The sequence below is a fragment of the Punica granatum genome, chromosome 7 (assembly GCF_007655135.1).
Source record: "Punica granatum isolate Tunisia-2019 chromosome 7, ASM765513v2, whole genome shotgun sequence".
Taxonomy (NCBI): domain Eukaryota; kingdom Viridiplantae; phylum Streptophyta; class Magnoliopsida; order Myrtales; family Lythraceae; genus Punica; species Punica granatum.
This window is the reverse complement of record NC_045133.1, coordinates 26,842,085-26,867,765: the sequence shown is the minus strand read 5'-3', so window position 1 is coordinate 26,867,765 and position 25,681 is coordinate 26,842,085. Positions and strand designations below refer to the sequence as shown.

Sequence of the window (25,681 nt, the reverse complement as noted above, 5' to 3'; positions counted from 1 at the left end):
AGATTATATTGATATTCAAAAGTCTAATATGTTTCGATTAATATAGTTTGAGTTGGATCAATCCATTAGAGTTAAAACTCTCTCTATTAAGATTTTTTTATTGACTATACTCGAATCGAGATATTATTAAGGAGAAATAAGTACCCAATCACTAAAACAACCATTAAAATATTTAGTCCGTCGTACTTGGACTTCAATATGTAGCCGTTTTGACGATTGACCCTTCGGAGCAACTCGATGAATTTCGTAGATCGAACTTTATCCAGGCCAATAATACGCCCGGCCCACTCGAGAGCAATGTGCGCATAATACACCGGCAGCGTATTTTAGCGTGGCGGGAATGATTCTGTCATCTGGAAATGGGTTTCTATGATTAGGGTTTCGTTTTAGCTTCGGCTTTCCCACCATTTACTCTTTCGGCCCTGCTCGGAGATAATTCGATCGTCTTCCTCCTTCCCTTGGTAAGATCTGGAAACCCTAATCTGAGTGATTTCACTTCAGCTGCTCGCTGGAATGCTTGCCGATTCGTGAGAACCGGCTGTGGAAGAAGAGAGTTAGTGAGTGCAACAAAACCCTAGGAGAGATAAAGATATGGATGACGGCGAGGGAGCGTACGGAGAGGTCGGTGATCAGGTGGATCACTTCCACCGGAACGAGGCCATCTCGGCCGTAGCTGACGAGGGGTTCTTGGGAGACGAGGACGACGACTACGAGGACCTCTATAATGATGTTAATGTCGGGGAGAATTTCCTGCAGTCGATGAGGAAGAATGAGGATGCGGGTCTCAGGATTGAGCCTGTGGAGGAGAGGAAGAATGAGCAGCCACTGCTGCCCCCTGCTGCGGATGCTCGGGCTCCTCCTCCCCGGAGCATCGCTGTGGGTGAGAGTAGTGTAGGTGGGGATTCTGGATATCCGATTGACGGGGTTAGAGGAGCTGCAGTGAAGGGACCGGGTGGATCAGGGCCAGTGATGGCAGGTGGTGGCGGAATGAGGGTCGAGTTAACTCAGCAGCGGCCGAATAAGGTTAATGAGATGGAGGAGCGGAGTGCAAATAATAGCATTCCCAGTGGCCTGCAGGGACTTGCACCTCAATCAAATGGCGTTGCTGGGGCGAACCCAGGAAATGTCGGGCCGGTTGGGGGCATGGGGAATGATGGTTTGCCCTCACAAAGTGGAATAAGGAACATGAATCCCGTAGGTGGAAATGGAGTGGTGAATGCCGGTGGCAGTAGTGGTGCTGTTGCTGTCTCCGGTTCTGGAGCTGGGGCTGGAGGAGGAGGTGGGACCATGTTGTTTGTTGGGGATTTACATTGGTGGACCACTGATGCCGAGCTGGAGGCTGAGCTCTGCAGGTATGGGCAGGTGAAGGAGGTGAAGTTTTTTGAAGAGAAAGCGAGTGGGAAATCAAAGGGTTACTGCCAGGTTGAGTTCTTCAATCCTGCAGCTGCAACCACCTGTAAAGAGGGAATGAATGGGCATGTGTTTAATGGAAAGCCATGTGTTGTGGCGTTCGCGTCCCCTTACAGCATCAAGAGGATGGGAGAAGCTCAAATGAATAGGAACCAGCAGATGTCTCAATCTGCGGTTGCTGGTCAGGGGAGGAGAGGGCCAAACGATGTGGGGCCCAAGACTGGTGGGAATAATATTACCACTGGTGGCAACTTTCAAGGGGGAGATAATAACCGAGGTTTTGGGAGAGGTAATTGGGGAAGAGGTAATGGACAAGGAATTGGGAATAGAGGTCCCATTGGTCCCATGAGGAACAGGGGCGCTGGCATGGGTGGAAGAGGTATAATGGGTAATGGTGGAAATGGATTTGGTCAAGGAATGGGCGGTGGCCCTCCTTTGATGCATCCCCAGATGATGGGTCAGGGATTCGACCCAGCTTTCGGTGGCCCTATGGGAAGGCTAGGTGGTTATGGGGGCTTCCCAGGTGCTCCCGGCCCTCCATTTTCTGGTTTATTGCCCTCGTTTCCACCTGTAGGGGGTGTTGGCTTGCCTGGGGTGGCTCCTCATGTGAATCCTGCGATCTTTGGGAGAGGGATGCCGATGAATGGAATGGGGATGATGCCCGGTTCTGGAGTTGAGGGCCCAAACATGGGGATGTGGTCTGATAATAGCATGGGTGGATGGGGAGGTGAGGATCACGCTCCTGGCAGAGCAGGGGAATCTAGTTATGGGGAGGAAGCGGTATCTGAGCATCCTTATGGTGAGGTCACTCATGATAGAGGAGGCTGGCCGAATTTGTCAAAAGAAAAGGAAAGAGGCTCAGAGAGAGACTGGTCGGGATCTTCTGATAGAAGGTACCACGATGACAGAGAAATGGCATATGACAGAAATGTCCCTAGAGAGAAAGAGATTAGTCATGATCGTGAGTGGTCTGAGAGGAGGCCTCGTGATGACAGGGATAGTGTTAGGGAAAGGGATAGGGATCATGATCGAGATAGGGAACGATCACGTGATCGGGATCGTGAGCGAGACAGGGACCGTGAACGGGACAGAGATAGGGACCGGGATCGACACAAGGAGGATAGGGACAGATACTCCGATCATTATCGATACAGGGACCATGACCAAGAGCCTGATGATGTCTATGAAAGGGGACGGTCATCGAGGACTCACAGCAAGTTGAAGTTGTCCCAAGAGGATGATCATCGCTCGAGATCGAGGGAGGCTGATTATGGGAAGAGGCGACGCCTTACTTCGGAGTGATCGAATCGTTACATCTTCATTTACTTTTGGGAACAAACTTGGGGAATGGGACTATCAAAGTTCAAACCAGATTCTCTAGCAGTGGTCTGATCGGATTTCTATCCATTGAACTGCACCTTTGTCTTCAGTTATTGAACATCTTGGCTGTCTTCTTTTGGCTCAGGAGCATAAGTTTTCTTCCTGAATCAGTAAGTGTCTGGAACCATGGCCTTGTTTTTTCACTTGCAATCTTGGTTTTCGCTTGTGTTATGAATAAGAGCTATAGGTTTGCTATTAAACAAAGGGATTGCTTCGACCTGCCGCTGTTTTATGACAGATTTTACATTTTAAGTTGGTTTTTCTTTTTTAGGTCCATCTCATGTGCATGTACATCTGCAAATCATTCTTGGAGTAGTATGTGGTTAATCAAATTATTAGATAATTTTTCGTGCACCATTTTATCATAAACTTGTAGCTAAAAGAAACCATGGACTGGAATATAAGGCCATGTGCAATCTCCGACATCTGAATTTGCTTGTTTTCTATTCTTAAACCTCGGCTGTAGATATTGCATTTCATTCGTCCGCCTATGTTAGCAACTGTCCTATTTTTCCATTATTTGGCTATATTATTTATTGCATTTAGTTAATAAGGACACATGTAGGACAATATTGGATGAGCAAAATAGGACAAATTCATTTTGGATTTTCAATTGAAATCGACCTTTGGTGCCCATTAGTTGCATTTCTGGTTTAATTTCAAGTAGATGTGTTTTGCAAATGCCAAGGAATTGTAGAGAAGAGAAGGTGCGCTTAAATAGTTGATGAATAGATGTGTTTTCCAAAGGCCAAGTAGATGTGTGTCCTGTGTGGAAGAACCTGTTAATCTTATTTCCTTATGTTGTTGTATGCCTGTGGATTGAGGTATACTATATGTCCTTCACTTGAAACTGCTTTCTTAGATAAAAACCCTATTTCCTATCATCCTCAATTTACCAACTATTTATGAAGTTTACGATTGCCCCAATCGGTCTCTCTTTCTGACTTCTTGTAGCTAGAGACAGCAGAGATGCGAACTGAAGCCATTATGTGATTCTTGGAGACAAAGACCACCGGCACTGCACTGGTGGAGAATGCGCGGCGTTCCCCCGACTAATCAGAACCATAACTTTTCCATTTCCGAGTTTTAAGACTTCCTTTTGAAACCGAACTGTTTCTAGATGATATAATGCTTGAGACTAGAGAAACGATGGTGGTGGTGATATTTGTAGTAGCTTGAAACTGCTAACTCATGGATGCGATTGTATTTGGGATTTTTCTCTTTTTTTCTTTTTCCATGTGTAACTCATCTTCCTGCCTGTGTAATAGGTCGTAGTGTGGGGAACGGGCAATAGCTTATGAGCCTTCCCTTTATTGCTATTCCTTGTATTCTATAACCGCTTTTGTTCATACCGCTGTTGTCGTCTCTGAGAATTCTTCCTAGGTCATATGTGCGGTGGGAAAGCCTACCCTTCTCGCATTAGTCGCTCGTGTTAATAGTTACTGTAAGTTTTGTATCTTCTTCTTGGGTTCTGTATATAATGTTATGGAGTCCGAGGAAATCTTGTATATGTATCTTCATTGTTGTTATCCGATTAATCCAATTACCAATTCTTTTTACTTACTGGTCCTGTGGCATTGAATTTTGGTGTTCCGACTTTGCTGTTCTGTTCTTCTTCCTGAAGGCCTTATTTAAAGCTTCTTGGATCAAATCGACGTTGGAACCTCTTTCTAATCTGTGCTCTCTTTGCTTGTTCCTAGTGTTTGTCGATCTTCCTGTGCTCTGTTCCTCCATCCTGGTAAGGTTTCAGCCTTAAAATCTGGCTTGTTTCTGGTGGAATGCGAACTGAGTCGATTAACTTGTACGTGGTATTAGTCTTGCTCTTGTTGCGAGTTATATTGCTGTGTTGGTTTTATGTACTCTACAATTTTGAGCTCTTTCGTCATTTTGATCTACCGTTTAGTGCTAAAGAGATGCATTGTACGATATTGGGTGTAGATCACTGAGTCACTACACAGGTGTACTCCACAAATATCGGATATAGGCCACTGAAACGTAGATCGTTGAATCGGGTCCGGATCAATGGGTGACCCTTGATAGCACCTTTGGCAGTGATCATAGAGGCCGAGACTGTGGGGGGGGGGTTGACCGGTGCACTGTTGATGGTGGTGGTAGCCAATCCTTTCAGCTACACTGTTGATTGATGGAGGAGTCAACAGCCAAAAACTCCTCATGGCCATATTCTTACATTCAATCATTCTACTGATTGAATCCATATACTAATGCATTCACACAAAAAGCTGCAGATCCAATGGCTTCTTCAGAGAAACGACATAGCCGGAAAATGCCTGCTCAAGCGGCATACGCTATAGTTCAACAAGTCATGTCGAAAATTGTTTGAATGAACTAATAATTTAGATATGACCGTTTGATTCTGTCCATCCACAACTTGTAATATTTTATCACGGCGTTAGAAAGTCGGAAACTCAAAAGGAGTTTGGGGTAATGAAGATTGCATCTCTAATAGTCCGTTTTCCGAATACATACATCAAGCTACACCGAAGAACCGAGAAAAGAAACTTAAAAGGCATTCTGATTAGATCTATGTACTGTCTTTTTACAACAACTAATAAAGCTTAAAGCATCCCACATGATCTAATTAATGAGCCGTAATGTCTCCATCTATTGGCCCAGTGGGGCCCAACATTCTGCTCCGTTACAGCTCAAGTGGGCCCGAAGAAAAGTCAGTTCTGGACCTACATGGAGGCCCATTAATTATCTGGGCCGGGTCAAGGCAGAGCCAGGCCCACCAAGACCCATCTGGTGATGGAAAACCCCCGAGCCGTACACGTGTCCCTGATGCTGCTGGGCCTGGCCCATCATCATCACCATCCCGTAACCCCCAGTGCCACTCCCGGCCACTCCGCCGACACTCTCCCCGTCCCCTCCGCCCCCGCCGCCGTCCCTGTCGCGGCCCGTCTTCTCCCCCTCGAGCTCCCTGAAGCGGTGGAGGTACACCTTCAGCGGCTCCACGTAGTCCTCGAACCCGAGCGTCGTCATGGCCCACAGCAGGTCGTCCCCGTTGATAGTCTTCCGCTTCTCCCGCTGGCACTTGTCGGAGGCCTCGCCGGTGACGAAGCTGATGAACTCCGACACGCACTCCTGGACCGTCTCCTTCGCGTCCTTGGAGATCTTCGCGTTCGCCGGCAGCGCCTTCTTCATGATCCTGCTCACGTTCGCTATCGGCAGGAACCGGTCCTGCTCCCTCGGCGACGACAGGTCCCCAGCCCCCCCAGAGTTCTCCCCGCCGCCTCGGCTTCCTTGCGGCGGCGACTCGGAGTCCGTGTCCACCATGCCAGTCACACCGTCGCACCGTACAGTTTATCAGGCTCGCAATGTCCGAATCCACGTCAACTCCTCTCCGCTCGGAGCTGTGAACGCCGGCGGAATATATGGACGTCTCCGGTACTATCGAAATCAAATTCCGATTGATTCGGAGTAAATATTGCTCGTACGTCAACGAGGTTCGGTCCGTTGACTCAAATGTCGAGGACGTATTGTTCCTGGCGGAAGTATCTATGAAGAGCGAGAGGGAAGTTTAGCTGAGGAGAGAGAATCGACAGAGACGGCGTCGAAGCTCGGCAGGCCGCCGCCGGCGGAGATGGCGGCGCCGGGAAGAGGAGGAGGGAGAAGGTGTACAGAGAGAGAGAGAGAGAGAGAGAGAGGGTGGAGTGGAGAGATTATGGGGGGAAGGAGAGTGAGTCGGGTCCGTCCGTCGGATCGTGAGAATAAATAACGACGAGAAAATGGACACGTGGCGAGATGTGGGTCGTTGCCTGTCGATAAGTTGTAATATTTGGCACAGGAAGAGTTTGAGCAAATCCGATTGGCTGGGAGGCGGAGTCATCCGTGCCGTTGATTCGGCATCTGCCACGTGGCCGGTTGGATTGAGCATTTTGTTCTTTGAATATGTGCGGCCCCCATTTTAGTATTTTCGAAGTATCCTATGCATCTTCACTGACCGGTTTGCCAATCAATGTAGACTGTTAAGGTGATGGCTCCCGAATCTCGCATCGAACCAAATCCACCTTCCTGGTCGGGTTACAGGCAAATTCATCACTTCTCGAGCCTCCGAGATCTTGATCGTCACGAGGTTCCAACCAATCGCCACGTGTCAGGCAAGCTCTTTTACAAACCAATAGAATGAGACTCGACGTTCTATCTCGGTTGAACGAGTTGATTCGTGATGAGCAACCAACTACGAATCGTATTGCGGGTCGAGAAAAGAAAAGGCCACCCAATGACTTGACGTGTCATTTCTAATTGGACATGGACGTAGTCAAAGCCAATTGGGGGTTCAATGAACATCACTTTCTAATGAGGAAAAGAAAATCACTCTTTAGTTCAATGATAGTGCGTTTGTTTATCTTTCGTGACTTTTTCTTTTAGTCCCAGTTGGAATCATGAAACATTGATCACGACAGGTTCATACGAGTAAACAATCACCGACACATTATTCTTCCCTGTCGTCAATCTATTAACTTAATCTCTGCATGATCCATTTACCAAATACTTAAATAGACTCAACCGGTTCAGATCAAATAGGCTGAAACAGTCGATCCAAAGGTATCGTGCTTCCTAGGGCACCCTTAATTCCCTGATATTCACGGATCTCGTTAACATAATAGGCTATATAGCAGATAGCAATCGTAGTCCATGGCCCGACCAAGCGTGAAGAGAGGAGCCCCACATCACCAACAACAATGGACTCGGTCGAGAAGCATTGATTTGAAATTGCGCCGGGGGCATTAATAAAAGGGATAATGTAAAAGCTCTGCACAGTTCATTCCACAAACTGCGACACTGTATATGCAGAGGAGTCCTGGCATACTAGTCCTAATTGAACATAACTAGCACGGTTATTAAATACATAATTCTCTCGCTATTCGACAATAAGAAGGAAAAAAGAAAAAAGAAAAAATAAGTTAGTTTTCCCAGCACATATAAGAGGCTTAACCGAGTATTAACAAGCGAGCGAGCTCTAGTAGAACAACAAGATGAAACAGGGAACAAGGAGCAGGACAGTGAAGAGGCGAAGAGGGGAGGAAGACGATGACCATTCACACGAGGTTCTTCCACAAGACTTATCTTCAAGCTTTCACCTCCGTGCCATCAACAGCCATCTCATCTTTCCCGGCACCGCCATCTGCCTCTTCCTCTTCATCATCGGCCTCGTCAGCAAGCTTTGTGAGCTCGTCCTGGATCATAAGCTTTATCGCCGACTTCCTCGGGGTGAGATCCGTGTCGAATTGTTTGGCTGCGAAGGGGAAATATAAATTGCATTAGGCACTCTTAAGGGAAACTTCTATTTTATATATCCAATCAGGACAAACAATTTCTCGCAGCATACATTCCATGAAGAATTAAAAACAAGCTGATGCATCGCATCCTAGATGGGAACAGAAGATGGGGACGGAGATGTGTTTTAACATGCAAGTCGCCGATGCAATAGAAGACTTCTTTCATCATACTAAATATACACATACCGAGTTGCTTCAGGATGTCAGTGAATGTAGCCTGCAAAATTGCACACCCCAGATCAAATTAGAACGGAAAATATGTGATCAACAAAAGAAACTTTAAATTTATAAAAAAAAAAATGAGAAAAGATAGGAACTGCACCGTATTAAAGTCGACCTCCTTAAGGATTTCACAGATTGCATCTCTTAGCTCATCATTGCTTGGGGCTTTCTTGTCCCTTCCTTTTGCAGCTTTCTTACCTGGGAAACACAAAGCAAAATTCAGCATCATGCATGCATTGAGGAGAGCTATACAAAAGCCAATTTACTTATGCTTGTAATTCATTGAGGGAAAGAACATAGTTTCTTATCATAACTCGTAAGAGTTGAACCTTAAAAGCTTTACATAGCTGCAGGAAAAGTCAGGATTTTAAAAGGAAAAGAAGTGTAGAAGCCACTCCAAACAATCACAATCACTTCAAAAAGTAGAGCTGAAGAAGTAATTTTACCAGTCTTCTCCTTGGAAGCAGATTTTGCTGGAGTTGGAAACTTGCTAACTGCTGAATCATTTTTCTTCCTTGGAGTTGGACTGGCATCACTATCATCATCAACCTTTGAACGTTTTGATGCTGACAATTTCTTTGTCATTTTACGTGGTGGACTAGACTTCTTCAATGCCTCGATATCCTTGCTTTTAGCCTTTCCAGCAGATTGCTTTTTGCCGGACAATTTCTGTTTCTTCTTTTTCCCTGCATCTTCATCTGATTCAGCTTCAGAACTACTTTTACTTTCTTCCTCGCTTTCAGATCGATCCTGCATCTCATGATCAGATTCTTCTGAAACACCATTTTCCGTTTTCTCATCATCGGTCTCATGCTCCTTTTCTTCTTTCTCATCTTCTGAATCATCATCAGAATCAGAACTAGCCTTCTTACTTCCTCTCTTGGAAGCATCCTCGCTCTTTGTTCGGCCCTGCATAGACTCGTGGCCATAAAGAAAATGAGAAGCAGAAAGCATTCAGTAGGAGGCCATTGACAGTAAGGAACCTCAAAATGGCCAAAATGGAGTTTATTGAAAGATTGTCTCCCAGCTTATTCCAATTTGAATCCATTTTATGGTTAGAATAGGCGACAACCTTCAGCGATGCCAATTCACAAGCCTCCGGCAAGACTAAATGACTTTTCAAACCTAAATAAATCCAATTAATACAAGAACCCTAAAAGCAATCAAGTTAAGTGAAGTTTCTGTTTTTAATTCTGTAAACCCAAAAGATGCCCTCCAAAAAATGTAAACAACCTAAAGAAGAAAGATAACGACAGATGGACCACCATAACTTCAAAATAAATAAATAAATAACACTACAGAACATATCAGTATCCCATAATTTATAGAGAGAAAAGATAGACAACAAGATCGAATTCTCTTTTTTTTGGGGGAAAAGTAAGATTAAATTCAGTTGTAAAAAGGATCCATTCACTGAATACACAGGCGTTTTGATTCTCTCTCACATTCTTGAAACACTTTTTTACATTTTGCTTATCCTTATGTATGCACGGAAGGTGTACCATTCCCTCAGTGCCCTTTTCGTTTTAAGGGTTTATCCAACAATCTTAAAAAAGATGTCGTCACAGACAGAGCTTCAAGAAATGCCATCAAACAACTGACCTTCCTTTCACCAGAAAAGTTTCAAAAGCTCAGATACTCTGTTTTCATCGACCAAATCCCATAAGAAACAAAACTAATGATACCTTTGCTGATCGACTTGAAGACCCACTCCTCGGTGTTGATGAACTCCGTTTAACACCCCTCTTTCGCTTCTGGCCCTTACCAGACTGATCCCCGAAACAAATCAGAACAGAAGGGGTGGAACGAATAAGTAAAGAACAAAATATTTCAGATACAGGAAAAATATACCTCTTTCTCAGCAAGCAGCACTGTAGTTGTAGCATGGGGAGCCACCAAAAAGTCTATAAGTTTCACGATAATATCTTCCTGAAAGCAGATCCAAAGATAACCCCATGAGCATTTACTAGAGAGAATTACATAAACGAGCTTTTTGCGACTCTGCAAAGAAGGCCATACTAGAATGTCACAGTAAACCCACCCCCCCTCCTCTCTTATCCTCTTCCCCTCTATTTAACTTAGAGTAAACCAAAAGTAGTTAAGAGATGCAAAAGGAGACTTCTGCTTAGGAATATAACACAGCACAACTAAATCAACAAGCCTTATTTGTCAAAATAAATACAAAGCAATGAGCCCTATGAGTCAACAAACCTTCCTAGTGGTAGCCTTGGCAATAGGTATGTCAAGTATATCACATACTTCCAGCAACTTTTCCTTGGTCCACTTGTCAAGCTTTTCCTTCACTTTATTCCTGTGCTTTTCCTACAAACGCCGAGCACATAGAGGTAATGACGCTGGCTCCTAGACTTTTATCGCAGTCCATTTTGCATCAGTGGGTTTCACAATTAATGATTATAAAAGTAGATGCACATGCATATATGATCAATCTTTCACAAACTGATCATAATGGAATGAGCAAGCTCATTTCATATGAAAACACACACTCTTCAAGGAACATCTAGTTACCTCATTATCATGCCACACAAAACCAGAAAACCTGGATAAGTTACCCTTGATCTGGAAGGCCTGCCAAAGCACAGAAGAATGTCAATTGAAATATAAGATCATATCATGGAATCCCTGGAAAGGACAATAAGCTTGAACCTTCACATTCTAACCTGAGCCAGACAGCAAGGAAGTTGGAAAAAATTCAATGTAATGAATTCACTCTCGAGATATGATGATTTTTACCTTTCCTCTCCTCCCAAACAGAACAGTATGGAGCAATTTGCAGGTGTCATCAGGCTTCCTCCTTGCCAGTTTATATGCCACTGGAGAAAAAAATACATGAAGTTCACTAACTGCAATTCATATCTTGCATGTAAAGAGGGGATGATTTATACAATTCAGTGGGCACTAGACAAAATCTGCAATAAAAAAGAGTATAACGCTGGGAGGCAAGACCACAGCATCAGATAAAATCACATCATTTTTTAACCAAGATTCACAGATCACAAAAAGTTGAAAACTACAGCATCTGCACTATGAAGAAAGAGTGGTAAACATTGGAATTTATGATATTTTGCGAAAAAGTACTTCAATACTTCAATCCCATATAAGCTGCAGTCCCCATACTAAGCATTGCAGATTGCTACTAACTTCAATTAGAAATGACTGCTAAGATTACAGAAGCAAAAGCAGAAAGAAAAGAAACATACTTCCTAATGTTGATCCCATGCTTTAAAAATGGCAATTAGCACAAAGATCAACACAAACAAAGGAATAGCAGGATGCAGTCTTTCTAATCGTCCCATAAATTCTCCACAAAATGATAGTTGATCCACTATCTCATTACTGATCAGTATGAAGTCGTCACGCAAGCTTCTATAAAGGCAAACCAGAATGCACTGCTGAACTTAGCAAATGAAGGTAAAGAGAACAACAATACCATTAGGTATATCCTTCAGTGGTGTGCCACGGCCCTACCATACAAAGAAAAGTAAATCGGAAGCCAGTTAGATCCACTTTCCTATTGCACTATTAACAGAATACAGCATGAGTTATATAGTGCACTCAAGGATGATAAGCACCTTTTCAATATGAATCTCCTTGTTGGCGTCCTTGTCAATGGTCGCCACTAGTCTTTCTACTGATTTTCGCTCGCGTACAGGACGGTCAGTGAGAGGAGTCCTCTGCTCCACCTCCTGCTTTGCTTGCTTCTTCACTTGAACTTTCTTTGATCTGCTTCTCTTTGGCCCTTTCTCCTCTTTATGTTCTTCAGACTTCTCTTCTTTAATCTCTTCTCCCTTCTCTACACCCCCCTTATCTTCTTCTTTCTCTTCGGCCTTCTGCTTTTCATCCTTTTTCTCATTACTCTCTTCAGCCATCTCCTCATCATCATTCCCTTTTTCCTGTTCAGCCTTCTCTTCTTCGTTATTCTCTTTGCTCGCTTCTGCCTTTTCTAATTCTGCATCCGTCTTGTCAACCTCCTCCGAAGTTTCGTTAGTTTGTTCAGCTTCATTGTTCTCTTCATTGTTATCCTCTTCCACTTCCAAAACAGGCTTCTCTTCAGCTGCTTCCCTTCTAGGTTCTTCCTGTCTTTTGACTTCCTTACTATCCTTGTCTAAATCCGTAGGTGCACATTTAGATGCATCCTCTTCTTTTTCTTCTTGGTCACCCTTATCATCTTCTTGTTCAGCTGCATCCATAGATTCCTCCTCCTCTTTTTCTTCCTTGTTATCCTTGTCTACCTTTGCCTCTGCATCAACGTTCTCAGGATCAGCCTTCTCTTCATCCTTACTATCTACTTCCATTTTATCGACTCCATTGATCCCATTGTCTTTCTTCTCAATCACAGGCTCGCTGCTTTTATGAGGAACATCCCCATTAGCAACCGGCGCCTCTTTCTCGGCAACTTCACTCGCCGAAGTCTCCTCGGGCATTTTTATTGAAATTTAGAAAATATTTATGGAAAAAGTTCTCTTTCTCACAGGAGAAAATTATCCTGAAAGGAAAGGACAAATATTATAAGCATCAAATTAAGTTTCAGCTGTATTCAAGTATGCGAGAAAACATGCAAGCAGCACTCTTCAGCTTATCAAATTCAGGGAAAAAAGCTCGAGAATTCAGACTCTACACAATTGCCACAGCATGAGCTTCTGCATACTAAAAAAAAAAAAAAAAAACAAGATCACATTGTAACGGCTCATCCGCCTGGGAAGACCACAAAAGAGTCCAGAATAGCTTCATACAGGAGAAAGAACGAAACTTTCCGACATGAGGCTTCTTGGTTGCAACGCAAGCAACAGCTACAACACTCGAGAAAAGGCTCGAGCGGCGCTGCAGCTCCATTCCGCAAAAAGAAGCTCATTTCTGGGTTCGCTCGAAAACTCCTGACAGCCCAATAGAAAGTAACAAATTTTTTGAAATGCAAAACTCGGGGTTTCCATATCCCAACAAGAATTCATCGTCAACCACACGCCAAGCAGCGGTTACCAGCAGGGCCCGAAATTCGAGTGCTCGAGCAAAATTCACAGCCTTTTTGCACAACCGAAACTAAAACCCTAGCCGAACGAAGCTAGCAGGAGAGCTGCAAATTGCCATGCGAGCCTGAAGCAGACAAATTGAGGGTAGAGATAAGGCGAGGAGACGAGGACTTACGCAGTGGTTATTCGAGGAATTAGGGCACGGGCGGGGGTGGGAGAAGTCCTCAGCTTCCACTCTCACACTCCATTTCTCAGCTTCCCTCTCTCTCTCTCTCTCTCTCTTCTGCGAATTTGGCATCCGAACGAACGACTGAGCGGAGCTATTGAATAAGTCGGATTTCAAATCCGGATTTTAAATGCAAGATTAAATCCGCGATGGGGACGGGCGGTCCAGATCTGTTGCCTGAGGGATACCTTTGGAATTCCGACGGCTGGGATTCGTTATTCCCGTCCTCGTGTTATTTACGTGGGGAGCGGTATTGGGCTGCGTGGGCTTCCCAACGGGTCGTGGGTGGGCCCACTCAGCAATTCTTTATTTCATTATTTGGGAATAGGTTCTCCCTCTCTCTTTTCTTTTTAATAATTAATAATTTATTTTTGTAAGAAAATTGTCATATAAATATAATATATTAATTCAATATTAGTAATTTATTTTTGGCAATCCAATCCTATAGCAATCATAGTAAAGTGATTATTTATATTCATAAAAAGAAAAAAAAAAAAAAAGTGATCTGCTTATCGTATATCGTGACAGCAATCCCGCAACCGTGAAACATATGGCTACAACAATAATAGCCACGACGACGACGACAATAATAATGATGAGCTCGCAAACATGAATAAAATCACTTGAATTGGCTCACCTAATACATCGGTTTGAATAGACTCACCTAATACATTTCCGATGTACATTGGAAGTTTACCGCTGCATGAGTTATTGATGCCTGTACTATCGGATTATATTTTTGCGCCCCGTCGAAGATATATTGAAAGTGGTCGGACCAGAGGAGACCGAAACAGCTTCTTTGCTAGGCTGCTTGGTAAAGAGATGCAGTTTCACGATATTATATCAATGCATACTTATTGTACTACTGCTATCATTTTATTGTGTGAACAGATCACCGAAACTGAGTAGATTCGTGTATTTAAGAGGAAATACACCAGTAAATGGGAAATTTCCAGCCCCAACGAACGGAGCTAACATAGCTTAGTATGTCGTTTATGAAGGTCTAAATCCCGAAAGGACCCCAAATAACCAAATACAGAGCTCAATGTATACGATGAGATTCGCCTGCACAGTCGACTCCCTCGATAAAAGATTTCATAAGATATCAAGGATCATAATGATATGAGCAATGCCTCACTGAGGATGCCACTTCTTCTCAAACTGAGATTCCTGACAATGCGAGTCGAGCCAGTCCCGGGAAGAGCCCTTCGACATGTTAGGATTCAATCTCGGTCCACTTCCCACAAGCTCTCTCAGACTCTCCACCTTGTTCTCTCGCCTCGACCCTTTGATCCTCCCATCTGCTTCCTTCAGTTTCTGCTTGAACCGCTGCTTTCGGTTATTTGATGAGTTCGCAACTTGCTGCTTTGACTGTGAAGGAGGCGCCCCATGGGGTCCCAGGTATATGTTCTCTTCTTTCTTTGCCTGCTGAAAATCCAATAAACGCCATAAACAAAAATTCAGAGTTTCCTTGGGATAGATATTCGCTAGCCTCTGCCTCCAAGAAAATTTTGTCTTCCCAGTTTTCGATTTTATAAAAACCATCCACAGACCTCAATAAGTCAGTATTAGTAAACAGGACATCCGTGTTAAAACGAACGACGTGAACCCATTAAAACTCTCTAAAATTCTATATGAGACTTCAGTTTCTCCTATCGGTTGGTAAATAGCACTCCCCATCTCTCACTGACATTTCCTTTATCGGCTAGAAATAAAACCTGCACACTGATATTATTCCTTGCAACCAACCCGAAGCATTTCCACTACGCAGTCAATGCTTAAAGGGGCTCTAGAAACTGACCTTTGGAGAAGTGGCTGTCGAGGTTTCTAAATGGGGATCATCGCGTTCCTCCGGAACCGTCTCGCCTATTTCCAAACTCGGAATCACGAACCCATCATTGTCTGTGAAGAATGCAGAAACCAATCAGCTCCTTGCAAACAAGGTAAATAATATAATCTACTGCTTCGAGTTTTGGAAAAGTCTCAATCTCCTAGTTGAAAGGATACATGGATAAGAAAAATCACAAACCCGAACATCAATTAGCCTGGAAATCTTCAACTACAAGAGAATTTCCGCTACATTAGACAAGAATCAACCTCAGTCCCGCAATGCAGGCAGATACAATTCAAACCTAAGTAATCTGAACAGTTAATCTCTCTACAAAAATCAGCCATGGATAAGAATTCCTACATTATCACATAAACACACAATCAAGATTTTCACCACCAACAATCCACGGGAAAGCAAGAGCGGCAAAAATAAAAATTTGGGTAATTTATACAATTTTGATGCCGGGTTTCCAGTAAAGACTTCATTGATACGTCCCAATGCCAGATTAACTAAGCACTGCAAACAAGAATTCAACAACCCAGCACACTCCCAATCATTCTAGGCCCGCCGCAACCTCCAAAATTTAAGCTTTTCGGTCGCAACCAATCAAATTCCCGATAATCAAACAAGCCACAAGAGTGAAGGAGCTGAATTACGGAGAGAAAGAACAGTACCCCACTCATCCTCTTCATGGTCTGGGGTAGTGTGAGCTGGAGAAGGGTCCATGGAGCAGCAGCGCAGACGATCATGGATTTGTACGGCCACAGGGCAATGAAGCCCAGATAGAGAGAGAGAGAGGGACGGAGAGAGAATCACGCGGCGACAGTGCGAGAAAATTTCTCGATCGTCGTGATCGAACGATACAATCCTTTCCCACTGTATTTATACTCCGAGCGGAGGAGAATCGATTCCCTTTGAGGAAAAAAATTATTACTTTGCCTTTTTGATTTGGAATCAGAAATCAGAAACCACCAGACCTCCCTAACCCTAATAAAACCCTAACAGCCGCGACGAACAGAGCGAGGAAGATGACGGAGACCGTCCGTTGATCCTTTTTCTGCCCAACATGTCCTCCATTTCCGTGATTGGGCGGGTACGAGGTAGGGGTGAAATTGTCATTTTAACTTTCCATGCCTTTAACAGATGTGCGGCTGAGGTTTAAAGTCGTACACGGGAAGTGTCATAGTCCGAAAGTTCAGCTCAGCTCACGGTCAGGCCCATTGATAAATGGCCTACCTCTGGCCCTAAAAAATTTTCAGAATTTTATTCGAGGAAGTCTTATGCCGTGATTGCGATTTAATTCGACCATCCAATGCTTAAATCGGATGCAGAGAACTAAGATAAGAGAGAGGAACCAATATCCGAAAATGATGAGGTGAATGTAGGTTGATCGGGGTCCTTGCATTCTTGCACGTGCGATTGAGCTCGCATCACCAGGTCTAGCGCGTTTGTTAAGGGAATTAACTTGGATTGTTGGTGCCTTCGATCGTGTGTCAGACAGTCCATAAAAGCGAGCACGTTGAAGTATGAATTAAAGCGAGCATGCTAAAGTATGATCGGAGAAAGACATTCATCTCGAATATTTATTAGACGATACTAGATGATACAAAATTCGAAAATTAGAGTTCAAAATTTGAAAGATTAGTAGATATCTAGTCATTTTTCATTAGAGATCTTGGTTGTCCTCATACGAAAACTAATTATGATTACTGTCTAACCACGATAACGCTAATCATGACTAGGCCACGGCCCATGCACGCACCTTTCCTCCCAGCATGCATTAGGCAAAAAGGTCTGGCAGACATTCATCATTGGAGACACCATGATGCCTTCCATGAAAAACTCGGATTTTCCGATATCCATAATCATCCGCATCCTCCATCACGTTTCCTTATCGATAATCCTCTCCGTCCTCGGTATCACGGGTCGAGACACTCGGACCCCGTATCAAACTACTTCTTCAACCGCTAGCCGCTAGGCTTCGACCATTCACGCATATCAAAACCGAAGCGCGAGCAGTGGAAATTACTTTTCCATTTCCGGAAAAAAAGAAAGAAATTTAAAAATTGTTCGGTTCCCATTTTGCCATACCCGTTTCAGACACTGGGACCTCTGATCATCATCATTATGCAGCCTGCCTGACATACAGAGCCGCTTTAATGTTGCCCACCGATCCATTCAAACCTCTCCACAAGATACATATATGTTTACATTAACATGTTTGTAGGTATATATATTGGTGGTAGTGATTATGTCTGTAAACGGTCTGCAAGTTTCAGCAATGGCGTTTGGTTTGGTTGATGAGGAGATGAAGAATGGTAACGGGAGAGAGAGAGGGAGCAAGCAGCTGTGAAATTAGAGGGGTGGTTTCCTGATGATGGTAGGGTGGGTGGGTTGAATTTCTGTCAGGGGAGGCAACCTCGTGCCACGTGGAGGCCGACAAGACATTTGATGCTCGGCACGTGGTCTTCAGCAACTCCAATAATCTCTGCTCTGAACGGCACCAGAGAGAGAGGGAAAGCCTTTCATCTTTAATCTAATTCTCTGTTTGGTTCTTTCAAGGAGTGGAGAATCCCAATCCATCGGCCCGCTCACCCGCCATTTCTGCAGAATAACGACAAGAACGTACTGTTCACTGTTAGAACACAACCAAGAGCTGCCATTTTTGGCAGTTTTTGATCGGTGTAGGCTGAAAGTTCAAAGCTTTCATGCTTTTGCTTCCATTTCTTCACGACCCTTTGAGCCTCCTCCTGTTCTTCCTCTTGCGAAGTCTTCTGTTCAAACTATCTCTCCGCCCAGAAAAGTGATAAAAAGACCACTTTGCTGCGACAAAGGTTCCTTTTTTGCTTTTGTTGCGTTCTTGATCTGTTCAGCTCTCTCGAGGATGAGGAAGCCATCACTCACGCTCCTCAGCTTCGCAGTCCTTGTCCCTCCACTGCTCTTGACATGTTTTTCGAGTTTCGGGTCGCCATCTCTCCTAGTTGCGGTTCTGGTTTTGGTTGCATCGACTGCATTCCTGGTTGTGTTCGCAAAGGAGGAGGAGACGGCGAAGGAAGGATTGGACCCGGATGCCGTCGAAGACGAAGGCCCAGCAAGTGAGGTTGAGCCCGAAGGTGCAGCGGCATGCGATTTCGAGTTCATGAGTTCAAGCAGTGCGAGTCAGAGTCAAGTGGGTTCTGATGGTTCGCTCACTGATGATGAAGATGATGGCCTAATCGAGATTGCCTTCCAAGAGGGTGAGCCCATTTCTCTGATCTGCGAGGAGAAGAGTCAGAAACCAGTGGAGGTATCGAAGCCTCCCGATGTTCTCTCCGACAATGGAGTTTTGACAGAAGATGAAATGGATGAAGAAGACAACCTCATCGAGCTGGACATCTCTATGGGGTCGATCAAGCTTCCGAAGTTCGGGAACCAAGCATGAGCAATTATAAGAGATCTGAGCAAAACTTCAGAAGCTCCAGTGTTTAACGATAACATAGATTTTGCTTTAGATTTTCCATGATGAACTGTGCTTGTTTTTGAAGGTTCATCTTCTTAAAATTCGGACATCCGTTCGTATGCAACATGCAGTTCATTAGAAGATTACAATCGAACTAATATGCTACAAGAAGAAAGATTATAAATCGAACTCCATGAACTACTTAGGACCAAACTCGGTCTGGTTTTTTAATGTTACTTTCTCTATGATCAAACAAACATCTGAGTTCAATGAACAGGGCGTCTATACATTAATCAGTGTAACTCCCAATCTAAATAATGGGATTCTCAAAAAATTCCCTCCCCCTATAACCTGCTGAAAGAATTTGAATGTCAAAAAAATGTAATAGCTGGCTCTGCTCCATATAGATCGGCAATCGTTCATTCTGAATCCAAATATACTTGGATGATATTCACTGGCATGAAGGACTTCACACTCATAATTATAAGCGGACCTGAAGATTGGTGCAGACCCTCTTCTTATTTGATGCCGAGAAACTCTAACCCAACTGCACTTGGTTTCAAATTGAACCTCGATAAGTATTCATCATTGTAGAACTTGCTCAGATGCCTCATTCCGTTGTCACACAGAATGGTAACAATCGTATGGCCTGGGCCCAGCAACTGTGCCATCCTCACAGCTCCAACACAGTTCATTGCTGAAGAACTCCCGAGGAAGAGTCCATCATTCTTCAACAGATACCTGCGACAAAATAGCAGCAGATGTCGGCATTAAACCTCCAAACAAGTTAACATACTGTGCATATCAAAGGATATTTTGGGAGTAGAAAGAAGGGATCAATTCTCCTTAAAAGCTTCGAGTAAATTCACCTCCTCAAAAGTCGCATAAAATGAATGACTCCTACGATTTCTTGCGTGACAGGCACATTGACTCCCATTTATCTTCATTAAGAGAACAAAAATTCTTCTACGCTTACATAGAAATCATATAATTTAAAGTGTCACTCAACACACGCTCCCATTACAAAACAAGACGGACTACCACTGACCTCGACATCTCAACAGCCTCCATGTCCGTCCCACGAAAAGCCCCATCAAGTGTCGCCATTGAGAAGTTCTCCGTGAGCCTGTTAATTCCTATTCCTTCAGTCACGGTATCAAAAGGGTTCTTGAGCCTTTTTCCCTCTGCCTCCTCTTTAGTGTACATCACTCCCCTTGTCACCTTGTTAAAGAGACTAGAACCTGGCGGATCTACAAGGTAGCACTTGATGTTTGGGTTTTTATCCTGTACAAAACAAGACGGAGAGATCATTTTTATAAAATTCTAGCTTTCCTCTAACAAGCTTAAGACTTCAATTAGTTGGCAAATTAAAAACTTATAGAGCTTTGACATTTTTATAGCTTGCACGAGGGGGAGCGCTAGATTATAAATATATAACCGCAACTTCTCCTAGACTCCTACAACATTTGGTACTACCTCACCAAAGTTGTAGGAGGGGAAGATATTAACCTGCAGAAATCTCGAAACACCTGCAACAGTCCCACCAGTGCCTGCAGCAGCCACAAATGCATCTAGACTACCATCTGTCTGTTCCCATATCTCAGGCCCGGTGCCTTCGTAGTGGGCCCTGAAGTTCGCTAGGTTTTCAAATTGATCGGCAAATAATCCACCTTTACAATCATTCAAGATGACAGCAGCCGGCCTTCCTTCATCAGGATGAAACCCATTGACCTCCTCTGACATTTCACCATTCCCCTGATTGATTTTTGGATGCTTTGCTGCCAGTTCATTAGCTTCCGCTGCCCATCTCCTTGCAATGTTGACATAGTGATCTCTATGTGTGATTGAGACCGGCCTTACCTTTTCGACTGTAGCTCCGAGGGCTTCGAGAATTTGAGACTGGAAAACAAAGAAGACCATTTAATCAGTGAAAACCGCATGCACCATCCTAAGGGAATAAGATTGCCAATAAAAATAACAATGCAAACCTTTTCAATGGCAGCATCATCTGGAATAACCACATGGCATTTGCACCCGTAGGCAGGAGCCACTGTTGCGAGGCTAATAGCTGTGCTTCCAGCACTTCCTTCAGTGACCACTCCCCCTCTAACTAGCTTCCCCGATTCCAAAGCCTGCACAACCAACTAGATAGGAAAGTCTACAACTTGAAAAAGAAACCGATGCACAAACCTGGATAGAGTTGAAGCAGAATTCAGAATCTACACCATTCAACATATGACATGTATAAACAAAGGCCGAAGCCATGAATTGCTGCCAAAAACAAAATTTTTGAAATTCATCTATAATGTCGGCTGACCCCAAGAATAATTGGAAGAATTTAGCATGAATACCGGGCATCACGCAATTAGCTTCTGCAGATTAAACATTGCAATTTCAACCCAATTAGCGGCTATTGACGAAGTTACAGCAACTTTACCTCTTCAATAATCTTCACAGCAACTCTATCTTTCACACTGCCCCCTGGGTTCAAGAACTCGCACTTCCCAAGAATCTAATGATAAGCATTGAGTATCCATCGTGATATCAATGTATTGCACGGAGAGAGCAGTCAAATGCACGGAATGGATCAACAAAGACATAAGCTCGCTGATGATTCCGAAGAAATCTATGAAAACTGAGCTATCCATGTAAAGACTGTCAGGAAAGAGAGAATTTGCAGAACAGAAATACCCCATAACCAAGAAGAGGTAACGCTGCCGGTGGCGTACCTCGCAGCCGGTGGCGTCGGAGAGGCTGTTGATGCGAATCAACGGAGTGTTCCCAATGGCGCCAATGACCCCACTTCTGGTGCCGAGCTGCCTCTTCTTCTTCTTCTTTGTCGATCGTGGCAGCTGGGTCTTCTGGGAGAGGAAGTCGCAGAGGAAGTACGAGAGAGCAGCCACGGAGACGGTGGCCACGACGGCGACCGTGGCTCTGGCCGCCGCCATCCGTGGCAGTTCCGACTTCCCACCTGGAAAAACCAGTTTCGCGAGAAATAGTATTCGGTCCGGGCGGCTTCCGTTTTGATTACGGCACCGTGTTTTATCTTATGTCATCATCAGTGGGCCAAAGGAAAAAAGCCCAAAAGATAAACATAAGGCCGAAATTGCAAGGCCAATTATAGATTCACATATGGGTGCACGAAGATTCGCACTTGTTACTAATCGTGATGAGTTAGCTAGAGTCTACTCGATAAAAGCTCGAATTCGATTTTGTCATTCTGTGATCGAAACGCGCCTGTATAAGTTTTCTAGTTTAATCGAGATTCTTCGTTCTCGCTAAAGCTATAATTACATACCAAAATAAAAATCATGGCATGGTAAATTTTTTTTTAAAAAAATTGATAAATAATAATTAATAATTAATGGGGGTATTCTTAAATTTGGACTATGGAGAAGGTTTATGGATATAGAAAGAGATAAAAAATAAAAAAGAGGTTAAATATAGGAATATGAAAATCTTTTAGTCCGTCTCACTATGCTAAATCTCTTTTTCTAATTTTATTTTATCGACTAAGACTAATCCTGACTCACACAACGTCGTTAAAAATGATCACGGAATACTTGTCGTGAATTTCAAATCTTGTATTACAATAAAGTCGATGCATATAAAACAAAATATGCCAATTCCACCGCAACTCGAGATTTAAAACTTTTTGTCATTGACAAATGACAAGATAAACCTACAATTATTATTCTTCAAAACGTTACAGTCCTCACTCCACCCCCAAAAGAAAGACCGGCCATTTCACAGAGAATCTCTGCACAGAAGCAGAGTGCGAGTGAGTGAGTGAGAGAGAGAAGATCAAAACGTTTCCATCTCTCTCTAGAAAACCTCGCCGGAGCTCTTTCACCGAGAACACCTCCCATGGCGATCCCGGCGGCCATCCTCAAGTACAGGCTCCACATCCTCGTCGCGGTCATCCTCTCCCTCTCGCTCCTCGGCCTCGTCCTCCTGGCCCCCAGATTCGTCACCCTCCTCGCCTACTTCTGGCCCCTCTTCCTCTCCACCGCCCTCTTCCTCGTCGCCGTCGTCTTCTTCGGCAAGACCTCGCCCCCGACTCCCGACAAGGCCGGCGAGGGCCTCCTCGACTACGTCGCCGGGGATCCCGACCCCGTAGTCGCCGAACCAATAGTACACAACCTCAAGCCCGACGACCTGGGCCAACACCAACAAGACGAAGCCGCCGCCGTCCCCGCCGAGGATAATTATTAGGTGTTCCCGAATATCCAAATCGGTATCCAAGTAATTGACAATTTTTTTTCCGAGGAATCCGAGGTTAGAAGTGAACTTGTGTACTCTGTAACCATGTCTCTCTCTCTCTTTTTTTTTTTTTTGCTGTTTCTTTAATTTTGTAGCTGACAGAAATTGAAATGTAATAAAAGTGGGCAAGGAATAAAAATCATTTGATGGCATGCTTAGGTCATCTCATGGTCAAGATCCGTCCCTTTTTCTTTTCCCCTTAATTTAGTTTTTTTAATGAATTTATAAATATTATTATGTTAATTTCTTGATTTTCTGTAGCTGTTGGAAATAATTTCTTTTATTCTTTTTTTTTGATGAATTAATGAGGTGATAATGATAATGTAAATTCATCAATTCAATGCTGATAGCAGGTGAAGTCGGATGGGACATTGACGGTTTGCCTAAAATACGCCTGATGCATAATGCGCACACCTTCATCTTTTGGAAGCTTACGGCACATCCAGAGAATCTATTGGGGGAAAAAAAGAAAAATCATTTTGTTTCTTTATCGATTAATCCACATATATATATATATATTTATATAAGTAAAATTATATTCTATTGTAATAAATACTCTCGTATTCATAGGAAAAAGTTATTAAAATAATATATTAAAAATTAAGAGAATTAATTTAATCAAGTCAAGTTCAATTATGAAAATTCAATACCTTCTCGACTTATTAGAAAAGATTCAATTTAAAAAACAAGTGACAATATTTTAGAAAACATATAAAAGAAAAAGATTATAACAAAACGCTATTAGCTTATAAAAATAAAAAGTAGAATTTAAAGATAAAAATGTTATAAACAATATTTAGAAAACAAGTTTATATTCTAATTACAAAACTCAATATATATGATAAGATTATATTAATAGTTAACTTAAAATATATATGATGCATATTAATTGAAATAGAAATTATTATTGTTATTATTATTTGAATATTAAATTTTTGAAATTAAAAATGGTTATAATTTTGTATAAGAAAATTTCAGTTTAAAAATTTAAATAATTACTATAAAAATAATATGGAGATGTATAAATATAAACCCGCGCAATTCACGGATCATTAATTACCTAGTCTACTGTATAATTTAAGTCTGAAATATTATATACACTAATTTGCCTTAACCCAACAAGGACTATCACCCAGGCACTGCACTAGCCGATCTACTAACAGCACGGCATGCCAAGACTTGGCCAAGATACTGTAATTCGGTGTCGAAACCCTGCCGTGCTATCTCTGTTTTTTTTTTTACCAACTCGGAGTGTCTGGATTTCGTCCGATTAATTCCCGGGACTCCGTGAATCCCCGGCGGCACATGAAACGGATAATTACACCAAAAGTGCTCCGATGATCCCAAAAAGATTCAAACTCGAATCTCGGTGCAAACTTGAATACACATTAATCATTAGGTCGAACCCATTTGAATTACCTGCCGTGTTAGGCCAAAAACTTTACTTGGGCTAGTAAATTGGAAATGGAATTCCACGTAAGCGTTGAAATGCTGTCTTCCCGCAAAATTTTTATCTTATCTTATCTTTTTATTATTTTTATCTTTATTAATTTTTTTTTAAATTGGCAGTTTCGTACAAAGATTCCTGACTGAGAATTCGCGACAAGGCCCACCCACCGACCAGTTTTTTAACCTTTCACAGTCCATCGCACTAATTTGGTGATTAGTAATGTTTTGACGAGAGAAAAGGCCAATTGATTGGAGCCGTTATAGGCTCGTAGCCTCTTATTCGAGGACACGAAATCGACAAATAATACACGAATGATAAATTCGTGGATTCAAGTGCTCTTCTCGTTTATTCTACTAAACACGGGATAACAGCGTCCATCTCGATGGCTCGAAATCGACCGAACTATCCCTGGGGTATTGAATGACCCGATACGTACGCATGTGGCATCGATTCGGGAAAAAGTTGGGCCGGGGGCCCACAGACTCGTGGAGTTTACGCGTAGTCAAGGGATTTTGCCGTTGAGCTTACGTTTGTGGAGCCCGCGAGCAAAGATTCCTCGATCATGATTTGATTGACAGAAACATTACTCTTGGGCCTCTAAGAGGCCCGTAATTTTGGGCTGGACCTAATTCTACTCGCTGGGCTTCTTTGGGCCCAGTTGAAGCCTTCAGCTTCAACTGATGGCTCCCGTTGTGGTGGGCTTGTTGCATGGGCTCTCCTCTGTGGTCTGAAACCGAGCCGAGACTTGGAATTATTTTGAGATCGTCCTAGGAAGCGGATTCTGTACGGTAATACTTGTCCTCAACAAGAACCATAGACCATGTGACCATCTAGCGGGTAATTGAAGTAACGTAAAGTCCGTAGGGATGAAGGAGGAAGAAATCAGGAGCCTTGATCGAGAATGACTCGGACTCGACACGTTTGAACGGATCCTGAATAGGATTACTGAATTTGAATCCTAATACTTGCTTGCTCCAATATCATATTAAGCTTCTGGCCGTATGTTTAAAGGAAAGGCTTATGCAAAACCGTCTAGCTAGCGAGATATGCTACCAATACACAGAAATTGACATAACTTGACATGCCGATTGTTCATGCCTATGCAAGATGAGGCCCGCGAATATTAACTGATGATGCCGATGTGTTAATATAACAACTCCATCTTACTAAACAGG

At 43.2% G+C, this 25,681-nt stretch overlaps 6 protein-coding genes across 8 annotated transcripts; 2 read left to right on the top strand and 4 right to left on the bottom strand.

The window, feature by feature from the left end:
* The first annotated feature begins 255 nt into the window (after window positions 1-255).
* LOC116213951 (uncharacterized PE-PGRS family protein PE_PGRS46-like) lies at window positions 256-4,353 on the top strand. The gene is made up of 2 exons (XM_031549116.1): window positions 256-2,900; window positions 3,745-4,353. The coding sequence occupies exon 1, from the start codon at window positions 592-594 to the stop codon at window positions 2,710-2,712; it is 2,121 nt and encodes a 706-aa protein (XP_031404976.1). The 5' UTR covers window positions 256-591; the 3' UTR covers window positions 2,713-2,900; window positions 3,745-4,353.
* Window positions 4,354-5,226: 873 nt separating this feature from the next.
* On the bottom strand, window positions 5,227-6,509 carry LOC116213953 (nuclear transcription factor Y subunit B-3-like). Its single transcript, XM_031549118.1, has one exon. The coding sequence runs from the start codon at window positions 6,082-6,084 to the stop codon at window positions 5,506-5,508; it is 579 nt and encodes a 192-aa protein (XP_031404978.1). The 5' UTR covers window positions 6,085-6,509; the 3' UTR covers window positions 5,227-5,505.
* Window positions 6,510-7,513: 1,004 nt separating this feature from the next.
* Window positions 7,514-13,625, bottom strand: LOC116213952 (cylicin-2-like). Its single transcript, XM_031549117.1, has 12 exons — window positions 13,473-13,625; window positions 11,903-12,816; window positions 11,761-11,794; window positions 11,064-11,143; window positions 10,839-10,898; window positions 10,524-10,634; window positions 10,164-10,241; window positions 9,998-10,081; window positions 8,759-9,221; window positions 8,413-8,510; window positions 8,277-8,307; window positions 7,514-8,047 (listed from the first exon to the last, which is right to left on the bottom strand). Exons 2-12 carry the CDS (start codon window positions 12,752-12,754, stop codon window positions 7,881-7,883), a joined length of 2,058 nt encoding a protein of 685 aa, XP_031404977.1. The 5' UTR covers window positions 12,755-12,816; window positions 13,473-13,625; the 3' UTR covers window positions 7,514-7,880.
* A 777-nt stretch (window positions 13,626-14,402) lies between these two features.
* LOC116215642 lies at window positions 14,403-16,402 on the bottom strand. Of its 2 annotated transcripts, none has more exons than XM_031551432.1 (3): window positions 16,029-16,402; window positions 15,325-15,425; window positions 14,403-14,948 (listed from the first exon to the last, which is right to left on the bottom strand). In XM_031551432.1, the coding sequence occupies exons 1-3, from the start codon at window positions 16,078-16,080 to the stop codon at window positions 14,658-14,660; spliced, it is 444 nt and encodes a 147-aa protein (XP_031407292.1). In that variant the 5' UTR covers window positions 16,081-16,402; the 3' UTR covers window positions 14,403-14,657. The 2 variants fall into 2 exon arrangements, with proteins under 2 accessions (XP_031407292.1, XP_031407291.1); XM_031551431.1 differs by having other exon boundaries at window positions 14,403-14,951; window positions 16,029-16,398.
* A 2,551-nt stretch (window positions 16,403-18,953) lies between these two features.
* Window positions 18,954-21,825, bottom strand: LOC116213665 (cysteine synthase 2). 2 transcript variants are annotated; one of them, XM_031548689.1, is made up of 6 exons: window positions 21,523-21,825; window positions 21,231-21,305; window positions 20,782-20,937; window positions 20,303-20,692; window positions 19,842-20,077; window positions 18,954-19,534 (listed from the first exon to the last, which is right to left on the bottom strand). In XM_031548689.1, the coding sequence occupies exons 1-6, from the start codon at window positions 21,739-21,741 to the stop codon at window positions 19,312-19,314; spliced, it is 1,299 nt and encodes a 432-aa protein (XP_031404549.1). In that variant the 5' UTR covers window positions 21,742-21,825; the 3' UTR covers window positions 18,954-19,311. The 2 variants fall into 2 exon arrangements, with proteins under 2 accessions (XP_031404549.1, XP_031404550.1); XM_031548690.1 differs by having other exon boundaries at window positions 20,782-20,925; window positions 21,523-21,824.
* Window positions 21,826-22,438: 613 nt separating this feature from the next.
* On the top strand, window positions 22,439-23,251 carry LOC116213666. Its single transcript, XM_031548691.1, has one exon. It carries the CDS (start codon window positions 22,661-22,663, stop codon window positions 23,006-23,008), a length of 348 nt encoding a protein of 115 aa, XP_031404551.1. The 5' UTR covers window positions 22,439-22,660; the 3' UTR covers window positions 23,009-23,251.
* The last annotated feature ends 2,430 nt before the right edge of the window (window positions 23,252-25,681 follow it).